This window comes from Myotis brandtii, unplaced genomic scaffold (genome assembly GCF_000412655.1).
Source record: "Myotis brandtii unplaced genomic scaffold, ASM41265v1 scaffold1038, whole genome shotgun sequence".
Classification (NCBI taxonomy): Eukaryota; Metazoa; Chordata; class Mammalia; order Chiroptera; family Vespertilionidae; genus Myotis; species Myotis brandtii.
Window position 1 is genome coordinate 857064 of NW_005353490.1, and position 19867 is coordinate 876930.

Sequence of the window (19867 nt, forward strand, 5' to 3'; positions counted from 1 at the left end):
GGTGATTTCAGAGAGGGAGAGAGATAAAAACATCAATGATGAGAGAGAATCATTGATTGGCTGTTTCCTGCACACCCCATACTGGGGTTCAACCCACAACCCCAGGACATGCCCGTCTAGGAACTGAACTGAACTGTGAGCTCCTGGTTCATAGGTTGATCCTCAACTACTGAACCACACTGGCCAGGCCTTTTTAGTCAACTGGAGTCAGCATGCAAGATAACATTTATTTTATGTTGATAGTGAAATGGGGTATTTTGGTAAAATGTGCACTCATTTCATTATCCAGTCAGTACCTTGTGCCTGTCTAGTTTAGACAAAAGCTCTAGGTCAGTCGTGTCTGACACACCACCATGAAGAATCAGGACTTTCTCATCCACCAGCGTGGCCAGTGGAAGCCAACAGAAAACATCTTGCAGTCTTTGTAGTATTTTCTTGCCATGCGTCTGAAAAATGATATGCACAAGACACTAAGTTTTAAATACTTCAGTCAACTATTCAGAGCTCAGAGAAACTTTTGCTTTTAGAGGCAGCACACCTTATATTTTTGCATCACTTCCTTGGTGAAGCCATATCTAGATTTAAAAGCAAAAAAATAGATATTAAATTTAGTGACAATAGTTATGACACAATTGCATTTTTATAAAATACATATTCTTATACATGTACTTAACTATATAGAAAAGAGACTAATCATCAAAATGTCTACAATTAAACATTATCTCTGGGTAAACAAGTTATCGTATATTTTAATTTTTCTTCCTTTTGCTTATCTGTATTCCTTAATTTTTCTGTAGTTAAACTTTATTGTTTATATGATAAAGAGTATGGGTATGTAAAAAAAATTTAATGGTCTTATTAGAATAGTAGGATAATGTGTAAATTTTTTTTAAAACTTTTAAAATGTTATATCTTGTGTATTCTACTTTATAAAATTGAAAAAGTATTTTAAAAAGCAGCTAGCAGATAAGGAACTCTGACAAAATAACTTTTTACAATTGCAACAAGTAAATATCAAATACCAAGCATGTTTTGGTTTTACCGTAAGTTCACCATGTGGTCCTCATGGTTTCCTCGGTTAAGATGGAACTCTTTGGGGTAAACCAACATGAAGGCAAAAAGGACCATCAGGATCTCTACCGAATCCTTGCCTCGATCCACAAAATCACCGTTGAACACATAGGCTCGCTCTGGGGATGGGAGGCCATTCTTCCCAACAAGGATTCAAGTCCCAGAAGAGGCAGAGAAAGAAGGGAGTAGGAAATCAGGTTAGGCCAACGTGTACTTGACATTTACATCAGATCTAACACCAGTTCTGAGTTTTTGGCTCTCCTCCAAATGTAAAACGTCAGTAAGAGGTGGAAATATTTTCTCTTGGTCTTATATTTCCTTTCCAGCCAGGCTGAGGTTATGACATGTCCATAAAAATAAATGTTTTACGCAAAGCCAGAGAGTTGGAATGTGGTATGTGCAAAGGACACTGAACTTGTGATCCAAAGGCCAGTTTTAAGTCCTGGCAGCATTGTTTTTAATGAACAATAACAACTGCCAGAGATTCCTTAGGATTAAACAACATAATACATGGCAACATGCTTTGGGAAATGCAGTATATCTACAAAGTTATATTACATAAACAGAAAATTCATATACTATATGTTGCTATATGCTCTGCATTTTATAATTAAAAATTGATATGAAAATAGCTTTCAACTGCTTTGATAATAAATAATTCTCTTTATTTGAAAAAAAGAAAATCAATTGCTGAATAATGATTCCTTCTCTTTATTAACCTCAGATTTTGTATTTTTTAAACAGTTTATATAGTGGAATATAATGCAATGCTGGCTTTTATATTATATATTGTCTACTGTGTGTTCTAATGTTTTCTATATGTATAAATATGCTATGTATATCTAATATTTTAAAATCCAAGCAATACTTAATAATTTGTTTATTAGATACTGTATTCAAACTTCTAAATTATACCTCAGAGAAAGACAGAAACTTAAATTGAACATTCATACCTTATGAAATATGAATATTAAGTCATCCAACTGACCATGTAAATCTCCTAACAAAAACAGAAAAGGAATATCAATTTTGGTTGGTCCTTACCATTGTTTCTCATTTTTTTACTCTAAAAAAGGAAAATACCCAGAAAAAAACTAGCAAGGTTAAGAAACTTATGGTTAGTCACTTTTCCACATGTAAGATAGGAGTAATTATTAATTTCCCTTGTTGCAGGGGTAGTTAATATTGAAAGCAGAAACACAATATTTCTCCTGCATACTTATCATAAATAATAAATAACCTGTCTTCTTACTGAAGCAAAGATGGGGCAGAATAGCAAGGGGCTGCAAACCCAGATGAGAATGGAAGACACTTCACCCCATCTAGAACAGAAGCTGCAACTCCCTATGGGTCAGTCTTGCAAGATTTTTCAAGAGAAGTTGGGAATCTGGATTTTAATATGAAATCCTCTAATTTTCAAATATTGGAAACTAATTTTTAAAATTTAAGACTATTTCAGGACCTATCTGTACACTGCATGTTCCTAGAAGTGCCATTTTACAATACCTGCTGTACCACAGTCTGCCTCCCCTAAATTAAAGGGTGGGGTGTCCATCTATAATATAAAGTGTGGGGGACCATCTAAAATATCACTGAAAACATAAGGAGGTGGAAAAATTGACACTAACAGGATTTCTGTCTGGGACAATATATGTGGATGGCGGGAATATTCACTAAGCTTTAGGGCCTGGTCAAGCAATCTATATATATAAAAGCCAAGCGACTGGAATGCCAGAACGACAGGAACAACTGGTTGCTTTGACAGGCACTGCGGCCCTGATCGCCCCCTTCCCCAATTGGGGGCAGGGCCCCCCACCTGTGCATGAATTCATGCACCCGGCCTCTAGTTATAAATAAACTATCTAACAAGGGAGGGTCTGCAGGGTTTTTGTTATGAATGGAGAGCATGAGTTTGGAGTCAAATATGAATTGCTTGGTAAAATAAAGAAGAGGCTGGGCCCTGTGACCCCCTAGTCCTTCACTGAACCACCTCTAGTTTAAGAAACTGGAGCAAATATGCAATTGCTCTCAGTGTGAGGGAGTGAAGTCGACCTGCCCACATGGCCATTGAGTCCCGTCCCCCTCCCCTTCTCTTTCCCCCACTCCCCCCAGCCTTGCCTTTCCTCCTCCCCCATCACAGGCAGAGTTTTCTAGTTTGGGTCTAGCATATAAAACCAATTCAGACCAGCTCTTACCACATACTGTGATCTCCTCACTGTAACAGGTGGAGACCCGATTGATGTTTGGCAGCTGTACCAGATGTTTTCTGGTTTCATGCAAAAGATTCAAGACATAGCGAGCATGTAGCTGCTACTAGGAGGAAGAGGAGGGAGGGAACAGAATAACACTGATATTTGTGAGGGAAGATGGGCCTCCCCAAAAGTAAGCCTAGTCAACTGCCCCTGGGACCCTATGCACAGATCCTTTCTTTTTCATCCATTTCTACCCTTGTTTCTGCTTTTCACCGTCACCCAAATGTTGAACTAATTTCCTCTATCTGCTCTATGAAATCCCCCCTGGCCTTTAGCTGGGGAGAAACACATGATTGTTCAGCCAAGTATGAATAAGTGCATGCATGCTGATGGTACTGAGTAATCCTGACATTACTGAGAAAATCACCCCAACTCCTCCTGCAGTGAATTAATTCATATGAAAGAGGGAAGGATTAGAATCTGGCATAGAGCCAGAATCCGACACTTTTCCCCACCTCTGCTTCCACCACCAGCATTTCAAGCCACAATCATCTTTTGCCTGGACTATTGCAGTAGCCTCTTGACTTGGCCTCCCTGCTTCAGCCCTTGCTCCTTACACTCTATTCAGCACACAAAATGATTACTTTTAAAAGCAAGCCAGATGATAGCATTCCTGTGCTCAATGTCTCCCCATCTCTTTCAGAAGAATAAAAGTCACCCCCTGTCCTCTTTGCCTCCATCTCCTAATACTCTTTCCCTGGCTCCCTCCTCTTTGGCCACAATGGCCTTCCCAGGGCCCCTGGGCAGTCCAGGCAAGGTCCTGCCTCAGGCCCTTTCCAATTGTTCCCTCGGCCTGAAATGCTTTTCCCCAGATGTCCACATGGTGCATTCCCTCACCACCTTCATTTGACCTTTGCTCAGAAATCACCTTTTCAGAGGCCATCCCAGACCACTCGATAAAACTGCCCTCTCTCCCACCTAGAGCTTAGTTGATTCTTTTGCATAGCTCTTACCACCTTCTAATACACACAATTTACTTGGGGCCTGGGCAAGTAATAATAAATAAACTGTTCTGACAAGGGAGGGCCTGGCTATTTGGAGGGATTTTGTTCTGAATGGAGAGAATGAGTACATCGTTTACTCATTTATGGTTATTTATTATGTGTCTGTATCTCACTAGAATGTCAGCCCCATGAGGACAGGGAGTTGTGTCTGTCCTGCTCATTGCTGTGTCCCCATGTCCAGAACACGCTGGCTCATAGCGGTGCTCAATAATTATCTGTGGGATGGATGAACAAAGGGGGATTACATTATTAGGAGAAGTTTTGAGTGCGTAGGACCTGGTGATTGATCACAGGTCCTGGCTAAGCAAAGGAGGAGTGAGTGGAATCTCTCCAGTGGACCCATGACACAAACACCCTAAGTCTGGGGCCCCGCCTTCTGCCCTGATCTGCTCTCCCCCTGCAGGTGACCAGGAGTTGGTGGTGACTCGGGTTCCTGGGTGAGCTTACTTGTTTCAGCCTGAAAGCTTCCACCAGGGCAGTTGCTTGGTCAGGAAGGAGTGGGAAGGAGAGGTGTGGCCCCGTGTAATTGTCTGGCACCTCTATGGATTCATAGTCGCTGCATTTCTCTACCTCGGAGTCCTGGGGGACTCTCTCCTCAGTAAACATGCGGTTCAGGAAGTCCCCTGCCAGGACAGAAAGGGTGGCGGCTTACAATCAGACATGCAGTCAGTCCTCAGGCAACACAGAGGAGTCTTTCCTTGGACCAGAAAGTAGGTCCTCACTTAATGTTGTCTATAGGTTCAGTGACTTTAAGTGAAGGAAACAAGTTTCACCATAGGCTATTATATATAAACAAGAGTTATGTTCCTGCAGAATCTCGACAACCTTATAAAGTGTGAAGTGGCCAGTCTGGCATCAGCTCCAGCACAGGAGAGAGAAAGAAAAGGGGAAAGTGATGACAAGTTAGGATGGGCAGGAGGCAAAGGTTATGTATGTCCTTGTGTCAATTCCCTTCTCCTTTTATTTTAAAAGACTGAGATGTGTCAGACTTAGAAAGGATGCAAACTTAGGGGCCTAGGTTTGTTAAGAAGAAAAGAAAACCCTGGCCAATTTAGATCAGTGGTGGACTGGATTTGATTCCTGGTCGAGGGCATGTACCTTGGTTGCAGGATCCCCAGCCCTGGTGGGGGCGTGTGTGGGAGGCAACAAATCAATGTGTTTGTCTCACATCAATGTCTCTCTCTCTCTCTCTCCTCGCCCCCCTCCTCCTTCCCTTCCACTCTCTCTGGAAATCAATGGGAAAAATATCCTAGGGTGAAGATTAGGAAAGAAGAAAGAAGAAAGAAGGAAGAAGGAAGAAGGAAGGAGGGAGAGGGGGAGGGGGAGGGGAAAAGCCATGTGGGAAACAAGTTCCTGGGCATTTATGGTGCTCAGTGCCCTTCAGGCAATTTCCAACTGCCTGGCCCTGCATCTCTAGCCTGAAGGCTTTTCCCTGGATCCACAGAAAGCCCAGCTTGGCAGGCCTGAAATGCTGTGGAATTAACAATCCTTCCTGTCTGCCCCTCCCGGCAGCCTCCAACCAATGACTTTCAGGAGCTGCCAATATAAGGACTAGGTTCCCTGTGCCTTCAGGTGGGATCATTCGGGCGTGTGTTTTGCATTATTTCCCAGGCACATCGAGTTGCTAGCTTTCTTGGCTGCCTTCCCTTCCCTTCCCTGAATCCCTTCCCGCTCCTTCCCCACCCACCCTGTTTCCTGTATTTAACAAATAAACTCCTTGCACTCAAACTCTTGCCTCCAGGTGTGCTTCCGGGACAACCCAGAATACAAGTCCACTCTGCATTTATTTGTGGTCCTCCTTGCTCATTCCCAGCTGTCACCAGATTCACGTTTTCACTCCCTGTGCTCCCACCTCACCCCCGTAGGTCACCCCGAGACAGGAGGACGCGCCGTGCGGCAGCCCATACTCACTCTCACGGTGACTGCTGGGGGTGAAGTGGTCCACAAGGTAGCTGAAGAAATCGTGGAGCTACAGAACCCAAGAAGACTTAGCTTTAGAGGTGAGTGAGAGGAGGCCCAGGAGTGGTCCAGATCAGCTACACCTCTGGGCACCTGGGCCTTGCTGCCCAGGGGCTGGAAGGCGGAGCTGGAGGCGTCCCACATCCCACCGCACCTTGACCTGGTCTTGCTGCCCAGCGTACTCCATGGACTGGAAGATGCTCCAGGTGCACTGCCGCCTCATCTCCAGGCGTGCCATGTAGCGCCGGTACCATCTCTGGATCAGGGCCGCTGCCTTGAAGGCTGTGACATGGATGGGGAAGCAAGCCTGTGAGCTGGGGTTCCCTGGGCCTGGGAGGAGGGGAGGGGCACCTCTCCCACTGTAATGTGGGGACAAGACGGTGGAGAAGGCACAGGCCGTTGGTGCTGGTAGGAAGGACTTGCCTTCCCCCTGGCTGCCCGTCGCAATACCGCCACGACGGTGCTGCCTATCGAACACACAGGCAGCCTTTGGGCTGTGCTTTTGCCAGGACCTGTGCTGGGTGACTGTCACCACAGGATGGCCTGAGGACTTATAATTCTTCATATGGGCTTTGGGACCTGTGGTCCATAGAGCAGGACAGCTGTCCATATAAATAACTAGATTCGTCTTAAGCTCAAGGCCTGGATGTGCCGCCGGGGGTGAATGAGGTTATTTGTAGATAAAGCTGGATCGCACAGGAAAGCCTGCAGGTTCACTCAGGTCAGCCGCGTGAACGGTAGACAGATTGACTTAATATATTTAGCTTGCATTAGGGAGCTAATACAATTCTTGCTGATTTCCCTAAGAAGAAAAACGATGGTGGAGTGGGAAAAGAGAACCTGGGAGGAATTTAAGCACAGCTGAATTTGATTTCCTATGAGTGGGGAAAAAGTCATACTGTAAATATTTCTCAAAGGCACTTACTAAATTATAAGTGATGAGGTTGAAGCTCTACCAATTGCATTCTGTAAATGCATGTTCAGAAGAGTGACAGACACGCCCAGGGTAAGCGCTACAGACTCCTTAAGAACACGTGGGAAACACATGGGGATCTGGACCTCGCCCTAGACTTGTAGCATCAGAATCTCTACAGGGAACCCAGAAATTTGCAGATTTAACAAGCTCCACATGTGACTCTTACTTGCACTAAAGTGTAAGCAGCACTGAAGAATATCATGGCCATTAAGTTTCCCTGAAAATGTTGTTTGCTAACACCTCGCCTCACGCATTTTAAGGCAAGTACTGCCAAGTAGACATACTTATATCCTGTGTCCTGCTTTGGCCACTTAGGGCCGGGGGAGCAGGCAGCGCCTCTCTCTGCCTCTTTATTCTCCTTCCAGTTCTCTCTCTGGGGCTGGGGTTATCTTTAATTGAGATGGGCACTGTGAGGTACAAGATAGTTTTAGATCCTTTTTCCCATCCTCCCTCCCCACAGCACAATACATTACACTTGAGCACTTCTTGCTCCGGTATTGTGTAAACTAAATGCTAGGGTGCACGTTACAAATACACCTGATTGCTCAAACCCCATAGGAAGATGCTCAAACCCCATAGGAAGATGCTCAAACCCCATAGGAAGATCAAGGCAATCATGTGGGGAGAGAGCGGCCAAAGGGCGCCAAGGCTTCAGATACTGAATGAAGAGCTGTCATAGAGGTAGAGCTTCCAGCCCCAGCTGCCTTGAGGATCAGAGACAAACCACCCCAGCTGGACCCTTTTCAAATTTCTGACCCACAAAATCATGACCAGAATAAAATACTTGTCTTAAACGACTAAGTTTTGGGATAGTTTGTTACACAGCAACATATAATTGGAACAGTAAATGTATAAATGTTTTACAAAATTATAAAACAAATTAAAGTGAAAATCTCAATCTCTAAAAATCCAAAGCAAAAGTTAAACAAGTGATTCTAACCATGTTTAACTTGGTGGCATCACCTCACAGAAAAGAGTGACTGCAAATGACTTGAAAGTTCAGTAATTTGTACATCCCTAGTGGATATATCTGAAGATCAAAAGAACTGCAAAGGACTCTTAAAGAGTTTTCAGTAATCATATCGCTTATAATAGTATTTTTATATTACTCTGAAACTGTTATTTAAATGTCATGGGATAGAGTAAATAATACTATATTGATGTCATTAAGGATAAAGAGAAAAGAGACCCTATATAATAGAAGGCTAATATGCCAATCGACCAAACGGCAGAATGACCGGTCGCTATGATGCGCACTGACCACCAGGGGGCAGATGCTCAACGCAGGAGCTGCCCCTGGTGGTCAGTGCACTTCCAAAGGGGGAGCACCGCTCAGCCAGAAGCCTGGCTCACGGCTGGCAAGCGCAGCGGCAGTGGCAGGGCCTCTCCTGCCTCTACTGCAGCGCTAAGGAGCAGCAAGCCCAGTGGTAAGGAGCAGCCAGCAGGCAGGCAGTAAGGAGCGAAAGGTCCCAGACTGCGAGAGGGATGTCCAACTGCACAGGGCACAGGCCAGGCTGAGGGGACCACCCCCCCCCCCGCAAGTGCACATATTTCATGCACTGGGCCTCTAGTATAACTGTATCAAGGATGATAAGTAAAAATATTGTGATCCTAAATACAAATTGGTCATGATTATTTTTATTTAAATAATATATTTTTTCTGAATCTGTTCACTAAAATAATGTAGAAATAATAACTGACCTGGTAGCAATGAATACCCTACACCCTGGAGAATAGCTATTCCTGGTCTGGGATCAAAAATGTGCAAGTTGAGCCTAGGACATATTGCCCAACTACAAAGCAAGGAAGCTGCAAGCTTACAGAGATGCACAGGCCCCTGTAAACAAGGTGCTGTCACTATTCCCTTTGCCTCCTCCCACACCTCCGCTGCTCTCCTTGGCCTCCTTTGCTGGATCAACCTCTTTCTACCTGTTGCTTAAGTACTGGTATAAGTTTGGCTCTGTCCTAGACCCTGGTCTCTGATCTGGTTTTACTCTCACTCTAGGCTACTTCAGTGACCCTCATGGCTTCAACAACCATCTACACTCTGATGCCTTCCAAATGCACATATCTCCAGCCCAACATTCCCCCCAAATGCAGATCTGAATATGCAGCTGCCTACTTAGCACTTCCACCTGCATGTCTCATGGGCACCGCCAACCCAGAGTGCAGAAACTCATCAGCAGCGTGTATAAACTCATCATCTTCCCTCTAGTCAAACTTGGTTCTTCTCCTTTATCATTACATCAGTAAGTGGTATTATCATCTACACAGTGTTGGTAGCCGGAAACCTGGAGATCATTCTTGACCGATCCTTCTCCCTCACCTCATACATCTAATCAGTTAGATTCCGTCAAATCCACCTCCTGAATATTATTGTAGTTTACCCTATTCTCTCCATCTCTACTGCCACCAACTCTGGACTAAGACGTCATCACCTCTTGCTTAGATGACTTTGGTAGCTTCTAAACTGTTCTTTCTTCTCCTTCTCTTACCCCCTTCAATCCCTTCTTCATGGAAGCCAGAAGAGTTCTTTAAGTAAGGGTCTTTTAATATTAAAATCTTATTATAGAACTCCTATTTTTAATTCCTCAATGGTTCCTCATGCCTTTAGGATAAAGTTTAAAATTCTATAAGATCTCAGTGCTTTGGGCTCTGTCTACCTCCGCAGCCTCGTGTCATGCTACCCTCTATCTCACTCACTTCAAACCATTTAGTTCCTTGAATATGCCTCCCTCCTACTTACTTCATGACCTTTGTGCTGTACCCTCTACCTGGAGTGCTCTTTCATCCCTTTTTTGCCCAACCCATGTCACTCACTTATATAGTTTGGGATAAACCCCAATGAACAGCCTGACCCCTTGAGTGAATTTTAATTCTGTCAAATATACTTCACCAAGTCCTAAGATACTCAGCTGAACATTCTGCTGGTCATAGCACAAGAAGAAGCTGAAGAGTTGCATGAGGAGAAATATAATGGTTTTTGCTTCTATCCTGACAAGTCCCTCCTTTGCAACATAAACTTTGGGGTACCCAGAACTAGTTTGGGAGGTGGGAAACACATACCTTTTTCTGCATTCTGGAAAGCAAAATGATGGTGGGTTGAGGCGCCACTTCCCATGGTATAAGAACAATGTTTCTTCAGGACTCAGATAGCAAGTCCAAGGAAAAGTGAATTGTTTGCTGACAAAAGGAAGAGGATATCTTCAATAGGGAGGTTCAGGCAGAGTATTAGTTCAGGTGCAGCAAATTATCTATGAACCTTGTCTCCCACATAATAAAAAAAATTTGAGACTATCACCTCTCCAGTCTCAGTGCATGTGGTGTACCTCCCCTGAAAAGTCCCTCCATTTGTCAGTACATATCTCTTATGCTTTGTACTTTTCTACTAGCTTTCCCCTTACAGTCAAGAAACATACAGAAGTCTCCTCTCTTCTCAAAACAATCCATCATCACCATCATCATCATCGTCATCACTATCCTTTGACCTCCCATATTCCTCCAGCTATAACCCAACCTCTCTTTTCTTCACCTCCAGGAGTAGACTACATATTTTCTCCTTAATTCCTCTTCATACTTTAGACTACTTTTTAGAGCAACTTGCTGTTGTCAGAACAGCAAGGCCATCTGCCTCCACAAGCCACCCCTTAATTATAATTCTACTCCTTGGGCTTCCATGAGGCCAGACCCCCTTGTATTTACTCCTGCCTCTCTATTTACACTTTCTCCTTTTTGAGCTCATTTTTCTCTGTCCCTTTCTCAAATGTTGATTTTTATTTGTAATCTAGTCTTAAAGGTCAGCTCTCACTCTGTACAAACTCCCTGGATGATTTAATTAATTATCACATTTTTCAACTATCAGTTCCCACCTCTCAAATTCATCCAAGGCCATCCCTAAACATCAGCCCCATATACCCAGCTTCCTGCTAAACTTTCACTGGAGTGTCTTGGATTCCATGTATCACAAATAGAACTCATCTTCTCAAAAGCCTACTTTTCCAGCCTCATCTCCTTTCTTCAAACTCTGCGCTTTGACCACCACGACCTTTGTGGTTTTGCTCTTACCTGGAATAATCTTCCTATCCCATCCTTTCTAACTTGTCCAACTTGATTCATTCCTTAAGGCTCACCTTAGGCATCACCTCTCTTAAGGAAGCCAGTTGGACATGCCCCCTCTGAGCTCCTGAATATTCTATTCACATCTTCATCACTATAATACCATATTAAAAATTTCTACTTTGTGTCTTTCTACCATTGGACTGTGAGTTCCTTCAGAGCAAAGACTGGGTGTACAAATTCACCATTTTTATATCCAGGACTTAGCATGGTGCCTGATACTAGTAGGAATTCAATAAATATTAATTTAATTAACTTTATGCCATATTAATTTTTATACAACAAAGGTGAATCTTTCTCTAGCTCTTCTTCAGGAATCAATGTGAGATGTACTGACAATGTCAACAGTGGATTTCATTTCAATATTTTCCCCCCTCCCTCACTTCTACCTCACTCTCCTTCCTCTATTTTTGAAGGTTATTATATTGGGGATTGTCAACAAATTATCTTTTTCTTTGCAAATCCAAATGAAGGCCCACCTTACTTTTGTTGATTGACTTTTAAAAAATTAATATTCAAAGAAGACTATAATTTCTTTTCTTGTGAGCAAAATTGTTTCCAGATATAAGAGATGTCATGTAGTCCTAGCCAGTGCTCAGTTGTTAGAGCACCGGCCCATGGACTGAAGGGTCTCAGGTTTGATTCTGGTTAAGGGCACATACCTCAGCTGCAGGTTCACAGCCCCATGTGGGGACACATGCAGGGGGCTACCAATCGATATGTTTCTCTCACATCGATATTTCTCTGTCTCTGTCTCTCCCCCTTCCTTCCACTCTCTCTAAAAATCAATGGAAAAAATAGCCTCAGGTGAGGATTAACAAAAAGAAAAAAAGAAAAAAAGAAGAAAAGAAAGAAAAAAAAGATGTCGTGTAATCAGAATCTGAGCAGGAGGTAAAGTGAGAAGCCATCATGAACAAATCAACCAAACTCCCCACACACTTTCAGAGCTGGAAGGGGCATCAGCAATGATTGAGTCTGCCAGTGACTCATAAACTGCTTTGATAATTAGTAAACTCCCTAGAGAGCCATGTTGTATATTGAGGCCTTTGGATCTTGGAAGTGCATAGATGGGGTGGAGAATTCCAACTCAGCTTCTCACTAGATCTTAACCATTTAACCTCTCCGTTTTCTCACTTATATATTACTGAGAAAAATAAATATATTTAAAGTGCTTTCAATATACAGTAGAACCTCAATATATGGACCGAATCTGATATTATATTTATTTTAAAATATTAACAATAAAAAAACATGTCCCTGGCTCAAATTTAGGAGGCAGTATAAGACATACTATCTCAATGCAGCATTGTTATGAACTGAATGTCAGGGCTCCCCTAACCTATATGTTGGTATCCTAACCTCCCATATGATTGTATTAGGAGGTGGGGCCTTTGGGAAGTAATTAAGTTTCAATGAGGTCATGAAAGTAGAGCCCCCATGATGGCATCAGTGTCCTTATAAGAAGAGAAACCAGAGCACTCTCTCTTTCAGGGGAAGGTGGCTATCTGCAAGACAGGAAGAGAGCTCTCACCAGGAACCAGATCTACTGGCACCTTGATCTTGGACTACTCAGCCTCCAGAACTGTGAGAAATAATTGTTTGTTGTCTAAGCCACCCAATCTATGGTATTTTGTTATAGCAGCCTGAGCTAAGCATAAACCGATGTGAAGGTTACTGAATATTGCTGGGTGAAGGCTTGTTGTTATCACATAAGTTCTCTTTTGCCCTTCAGATATCTTGTTTCTTATGTGCTTATAAATCCAAATACAGTGGTAGAATAAGACAAATCATCTATCCTATAAAAAAAGTGTTGAAGGTAGAAATATGACACTGCTACAGAGTAAGAAAGTAATAACTCTCACGAGCCAAGAAACAACTTGAAACAACCTCTAGGAGTGAAAGGAATAGTCTCCCATCAGGCGGCATATCCAGTTGTAACTAACTCTGGGTCCCCAAGGACAAAAGGGATGTGCTTTCATATATCGTGGGGGAGCGGGGAGTGGCCCCCAGCTGTTACTACAACAGCATAGATGCCTGGGCTCCCTGCTCTGGGGCTCCAGTCCTCATCGGTTTCCCTGCCGTGTATGGGTCATGGTGACTCTATTTCGGGGTTGTTATGAGGGTGAAATACGGTTACATATGAGGAGTACTTTGCAAAGTTTTTCATTGTCATTTAAAACATAGAGGAGCTTTTTAATTGACACTTTCAGAAATTTCTTTAAAATTGTCTTCCCTCAAATTAAAAGCACCTTAAATAGTTATCAGTACAGAGTTGACAAAATACATCATGGTAAATTAAAAACAATGGGATAGCATTTAGCCATGAGCAGCCATGACAAAGGCTAGTCTATATGGAATAGTATGAAAATATTTCCAAGATATAGTGTTACATGAAGAAAAGCAAATTGCAGAACAGTATGCTTAATGTCATCTCAGCTACATGAAAAATATGTCCGTAAGTGTCTAATCAAAGAGTATACAACAAACTGTGAACAGTGATGACCTCTGGAGAATGTGGTGGGGTGGGAAGTTTTCATTTTTAACTTACATACTTCTATTATATCTTTTATAATTAAAAATCATAAACTATATTTTTCAAAAATTTTTGCATATAAGAAATAAATTAGAAAAAGACACTGAAGAGGGCACAGAGGGGATAAATGGTGATGGAAAAAATAAAATAAAATAATTTTTTTAAAAGAAAGACACTGACTAAATAGGTATCACATTCAGCTGCGTTAAGATAAGAACGTGAACCCAACTGGTGTGGCTCAGTGGTTGAGTGTTCACCTATGAACCAGGAGCTCATACTGGGGCTGTGGGCTCGACCCCTAGTTGGGGGCTGCCTTGGGGTTTGCAGGAGGCAGCTGATCAATGATTCTCTCATCATTGATGTTTCTATCTCTCTCTCCCTCTCCCTCTCTGAAATCAATACAAGTTTATTTTTTTAAAAGATAAGAAAGTGATATTGTCTGCAGACCAGCTGAGAATGTTTTAGTTATTTTTTTAAAAGATAAGTGATATTGTCTGCAGACCAGCTGAGAATGTTTTAGAAGTCATTAAGAAAAATGAAGAGGAAAGAGCAATAAAATAATTCTCAAGGCAAAAAGTGAAAACTTCGTAAGATCATGAAAAATTAACTTGACGTGGCCTCAGATTGTTGGATGATTCAGCACCTTTGGTAACCACTAGCTGTTTCTCTGCTAGGGAGGCCCCTGCCAAGCCTGCTTCCCAGGTATCCAGCACATCTCCACTGCATGGTGGAGACTCCAGGTCCCTCTAGGGCAGTGGTTCTCAGCCTTCTGGCCCTTTAAATACAGTTCCTCATGTTGTGACCCAACCATAAAATTATTTTCATTGCTACTTCATAACTGTAATGTTTTTACTGTTATGAATCGTCATGTAAATATCTGATATGCAGGATGATCTTAGGCGACCCCTGTGAAAGGGTCGTTCGACCGCCAAAGGGGTCGCGACCCAGAGGTTGAGAACCGCTGCTCTAGGATTTGATCTAGCACCATTCATATCTGACATTATCATTAAAAAGTGTAGGTAATTGTTTATCTGCCCACTAAGTGAACCCCCAAAATAGAAGGAAGATTCATCACCCAGGGCTTAACGACCTTGAACACGCAGAGCAAAGACCCTCTCTGGGTGAGTCAATGAGATAAACAAAGGGGCTTTCTCTGTCCTCTTCCCCAAACCAAACCTATTTGTTTATTCCCTGTGTGAAAATACGTTTGTTGTCCTCGTGGTCTCATCCACTTCTGTACTTCAGGCTAGAAAGAAAGCTCTTACCTCCTTCGGTATGTTCACTATGAGGCCCAAGGCAGGAACCACGTTAACACGCAGGTGTGCGCCACATCCTGATTTCACAGTTGGCTGAGGGATCCCTGCGTTGATCTTCCAGATCTAGAATCCAATAAATAAAGTACAGGCCTTGTCTGACACGCCTCCTCCCCAGAAGGCAATGAGGACGTCCACTGCCTGGCCCAGCGTCAGGGCTCCCCGCCTCATGGGCACCCCGGGACCGGGACCGCAGTCAGATCAGGCCTGCAGGAGGTTTGAAAGGGGAGACTGCATAGTCAGTACCTCCCGCATACCCAGGCTAACTTCTGAAGACAGTTTCTCCACCGCTCACTCCCACCCGTCCAGACTTTTAAACCTTCTTACTCTCCTGGATTAGGAGGCTATGTTTCCCAAGCCCTGTCTGAGCTCCTTAACCCAGAAATAGAAGAGTGCTGACCAGGCATAGGGGACTGGGGGCTCGGGAGACGGAGCCTGGAGGGGTCCATGCTGAAGCCAAGCAGGAGACAAAGGCATTCTTCCTTGCAGCTGGCTTGTTTCTGTTTGCAAAACTTGATTAAAACACCCTGCCCTTCCTCATTTACTCCTGTCATGGACACTTTTCCCCTAAGATATAACCAAAACCACTGTAAATCACTATTCCCAGACAACATAGTTTTAAAATAAATCTTAAGAAGCCCATATATGTCCTGGTAGGTACTAAATACTCTTTGGGAATTTGCAAAGAAACCTATACTCTGCTTACTAACATATAGTGAGTAGGTCAAGCTTGTTAATCACGTTACTCTAATCCTCTTTATCCTTATTCTTCCTGATCTGCCCATCTTTGAAAAACATGTTTTAGAGCAGCAGTTCTCAACCTGTGGGTCGTGACCCCTTTGGCAGTCGAACGACCCTTTCACAGGGGTTGCCTAAGACCATTCTGCATATCAGATATTTACATTATGATTCATAACAGTAACAACATTACAGTTATGAAGTAGCAACGAAAATAATTTTATGGTTGGGTCACATCAGGAGGAACTGTATTTAAAGGGCCAGAAGGTTGAGAACCACTGTTTTAGAGATTTCTATACATACAGATTTAACAATTTATCCTTGGAGTTCTGAATCTTTGCATTATGTGTTTTGACGCTATGTAATTAAATAATTAGATTAAACCATATAAAATCACTATTGGCAATTACTAGTAGGTCATTATAATACATGAAGGTTTATGGTTGTTTTGTTTTCTTGGTAGAGGGTGACCTATTAAAATAAAATGAAACCCTTACGAAGCCTTTTTGCCTTGATTTCTCTTTTGTCCAATATTAATATTTTCACATTGTCTTAATGCTTGTGAGTGGTTGACTGCTAACATTTTTTCTTCAAATTAACTAAAAGTTAAGACTGATACAATGCTCTATTATTGAGAGTATGAGGAAAAAGGCCCTCTCCATTCACTACTGGTGGGAATGTGCATTATCTCACAGTTTTGGAATTAAATTAGATTAACTTTTAACTGTGATTTACAAAATTATAATTTTTACTTTACTAAATTTGTAATATGTAAACTCTTTGGTCCAGCAATCCCACTTAGAAGTATCTGATAAAACTATATACACACACAAAAATGTATATAAAAATGTTCATTAACATAGTCTGTGATCATGAAATATTAGAAACAACTTTTAAAAAGTTAAAAAATTGTAGAATGGTTAAATATCTTTTTCTTTTTTTTTAAAAGCAGATCAGTGCCCTTGCCGGGTGGTTCAGTTGGTCATCGCGTGCACCACAAGGTTGTGGGTTCAGTTCCAGTCTGGGCACATACCTAGGTTGCAAGTTTAATCCCCATTGCCTAAGGGAGGCAATTGATTGGTATTTCTCTCACATCTATGTTTCTCTCGCGCTCTCTCTATAGTCCTCCCTCTCTCTCTAAAATCAATAAAAACATATCCTCCATTGAGGAAAAAAGAAAAAAAAAGCAGATAAGTATCCTCTGTCATGAAAAGGTGCTCATTTTTTTTAAGTGAAAAGGCAAACTGCTGAAATAGAAGGGTGGGCAATAGCAGGTTTACAGTTGTAATACAAATAATATAATAATAATAATACAAGAATAAGCTATTTCATGTACTCAGAACTATAAACCTATTTTTGCCCACCCCTTTCTAGCCTGAAGTATATTATTACTGCATTAGCCTCACAAATTACCTATTGACTATAACTAAATGATGGTAATTTTTTTAAAGGTTTGAAATAGAAATGTTTCCTGTTGGGCACAAGCACAGAAGCTGAGCCTGTTCATTCAATTGCCCTTAATGGAGATATAATAACCATTGGGATCTTTTCCAAATCCTTTGGTATTAGATGAGCTTTTTTGCAATTAGTGCAGCAGTAGCTTTTGGTTTTGAAGTCCCTGCAGCCATAAGTTTGACTTTAAGCAGCTGATTACTTTTGCAGTAGTAGATTAGATGATTTCTTATAACCATGTGAAATTTTTGTTCAGGTTTTTTTTTGGGGGGGGGGGGTAGAACTTCATTTATTCAAGGTCTTCTTGATGACTTGCCTCAGCCAGAATTGGCTGGTAGGTTTCACCTTGTGTGACAATTTGGTACACTGGGTTGAGATTTTGAGACCACATTTTGCTCAGTGGAAAAGGGGATCCTGCTCAGTTAGTGATGTCCGCTATGGAAAAACAATGGATATTAGTGATGGCTGTGCATGTGCCATCAAGTCAGGACAGTAAAGCCCTACATAACCTTTAAAAATCCACTAAGGTACCTACCCTTAATGTGTGGAGAAGGAAAACTCTACTTCTCCCTCTTTAAGTTTAGTGAACCTGGTTTGTGTATTTAACTGGACAAAAGACAGATTAACAGGAAGAAAGGAAAACAATTTTATTAATTTTGTATGTGCACAGGAGTGGGGGAAAGTATCACTATTTAATATATTGGCATTGCCCTGATGTCCCAGCATCATAAGAAAGAGAAATCAACAGATGTCCCACTCCCCACTGCTGCCTCTCTTGTTCTCCCTCCCTTCCTTCCTCCCTCCTCCTCATAGGTCTGAATGAGGACTCTCTCATGCAGAGTTTCCACCTGTCGGTTCCTCTAAGATTGAAATTTTATGCTAAATGTTTATGTGGGGGTGGCAGATCCACATGGATTCTCAAAGGGGGATGATGACTCCAAGAGAGGTGAGGACAGTGGCATGGAGCATGTCAGACAACCCTGGTCCTCACCATGTCCCAGGCCCTACGTGGTGTCCACTGAACACCTCCTACTGAATCCTCCCAGGGGACTGCAATGAAGAGCTGAGCCCAGACTTGACACTAGCGGGTTCGGTGAGTGAATCCATGCAACAGCCAATGCTGAACTGTCCAATCCCATCTCTTAACTCTTACTTCCTCATCTATCAGAAAGGGGAGAGGGTTCTATAATTTATTTTACTCTGTGCCATTAAAGGATATTTTTAGAAAGAAAATATAATCATGTGGCCATAATGACCTCTTCCGCACTTGGGGGGTAGGGGAAAAGAGGGAGGGAGAAGTTCTCTGGTATCTTTCATAAGAGCACTAATCCGATCATGAGGCCCCACTCACATGACTGTATCTAACCCCAATTACTTCCCAAAGGCCCCCATTACATTGTGGGTTAGGGCTTTAGCATATACATTTTGGGTAACACAAATATTCAGTCCGTACCACTGAGCAAATTAGTGAAACTGAGTCTTAGTTCCTTCCTGGAACTCATTATACCTACCTAGAAGGGTCTTGAGAGGATTAAATAAATTTCAATGTACATCTATAAATCTGCTTAGGCTGAGTTATGCTATGGAAACAAATGACGCCCAGAGGTCAACGACTTACAACATCCAAGGGTACTTGTTCATGTTCACATCCTCAGCATGTCAGCTGTGCTCTGCTCCAAATCTTTATTCCAAGAGCAATATTGAAGAAGTGGCTTCTGTCTGGGACAGGCAGGTCTCATGGCAAAGGGAATAGAGACATGGCAGAACCTCTCAGGGGCTCTCAGAACTGCTCAGAAATGCCATCACTTGCATTCACATTTCAACAGCCAAAGCAAGTCATGGCCAAGCTAATGCAAAGTACAGTCCTTCCAGAGGGGCAGGCCAAATAAATATTTTAGCAATCATACAATCTATCACAGTATATAAAAGTATAACCAGTAACTGCTAGTGTCCTTCCCTACTGATCCTGCTGAGGAAGACAGTGGTAGAGCATGCCAAGGCAGTGTAAAGCCATAGTTAGCAGTCTAGGTTCTGGAGATGACTGCCTGAGTTTGAATCTGGACTCTGCCATTTTCCAGCTGTGTGACTCTGGGCAAGTTTATTTAACTTCTGTGCCTCAATATCCTCCTCTGTAAAATAGGAATAACAGTATCTATGCCACAGAGCTGTGGATTAAGTTAGTTCATGTATGTAAAGTGTTTAGGGCAGTGCATGGCGTATAGTAAACCCTATGTAATTAACTACTGCTATGGCTGCTGTTATTGTTATTACTGAAGAAGCCTGGCTTGAAGTCAAAAGTTGATTTAAAATTCCAGCTTATCGCCCTAACCGGTTTGGCTCAGTGGATAGAGCGTCGGCCTTCGGACTGAAGGGTCCCAGGTTCGATTCCGGTCAAGGGCATGTACCTTGGTTGTGGGCACATCCCCAGTAGGGGGTGTGCAGGAGGCAGCTGA

General features: G+C 42.5%; 1 protein-coding gene and 1 long non-coding RNA gene across 6 annotated transcripts in view; one reads left to right on the top strand and one right to left on the bottom strand.

Moving 5' to 3' along the window:
• The window catches only part of PPEF2 (protein phosphatase, EF-hand calcium binding domain 2), a 27493-nt gene extending 11974 nt beyond the window's left edge, over nucleotides 1-15519 (bottom strand). For 2 of the 5 annotated variants that reach the window (XM_014537849.1, XM_014537843.1), the window contains exons 1-10: nucleotides 15177-15517; nucleotides 10329-10445; nucleotides 6441-6568; nucleotides 6239-6296; nucleotides 4775-4950; nucleotides 3267-3381; nucleotides 2025-2071; nucleotides 1043-1209; nucleotides 539-575; nucleotides 297-446 (exon numbers count right to left, since the gene is read on the bottom strand). In XM_014537849.1, coding sequence (XP_014393335.1) covers nucleotides 297-446; nucleotides 539-575; nucleotides 1043-1209; nucleotides 2025-2071; nucleotides 3267-3381; nucleotides 4775-4950; nucleotides 6239-6296; nucleotides 6441-6568; nucleotides 10329-10383 — 933 coding nt within the window. In that variant the 5' untranslated portion in view covers nucleotides 10384-10445; nucleotides 15177-15517. Of the gene's footprint in view, nucleotides 1-296; nucleotides 447-538; nucleotides 576-1042; nucleotides 1210-2024; nucleotides 2072-3266; nucleotides 3382-4774; nucleotides 4951-5152; nucleotides 5452-6238; nucleotides 6297-6440; nucleotides 6569-10328; nucleotides 10446-15176 lie in introns of those variants that run through there. The other 3 variants (XM_014537845.1, XR_001361645.1, XM_014537847.1) reach the window with 3 other exon arrangements.
• LOC106725726 lies at nucleotides 4941-18063 on the top strand. The gene is made up of 3 exons (XR_001361652.1): nucleotides 4941-5093; nucleotides 17150-17156; nucleotides 18052-18063. It is a non-coding gene; the product is annotated as an uncharacterized LOC106725726 (long non-coding RNA).
• Nucleotides 18064-19867: the final 1804 nt, after the last annotated feature.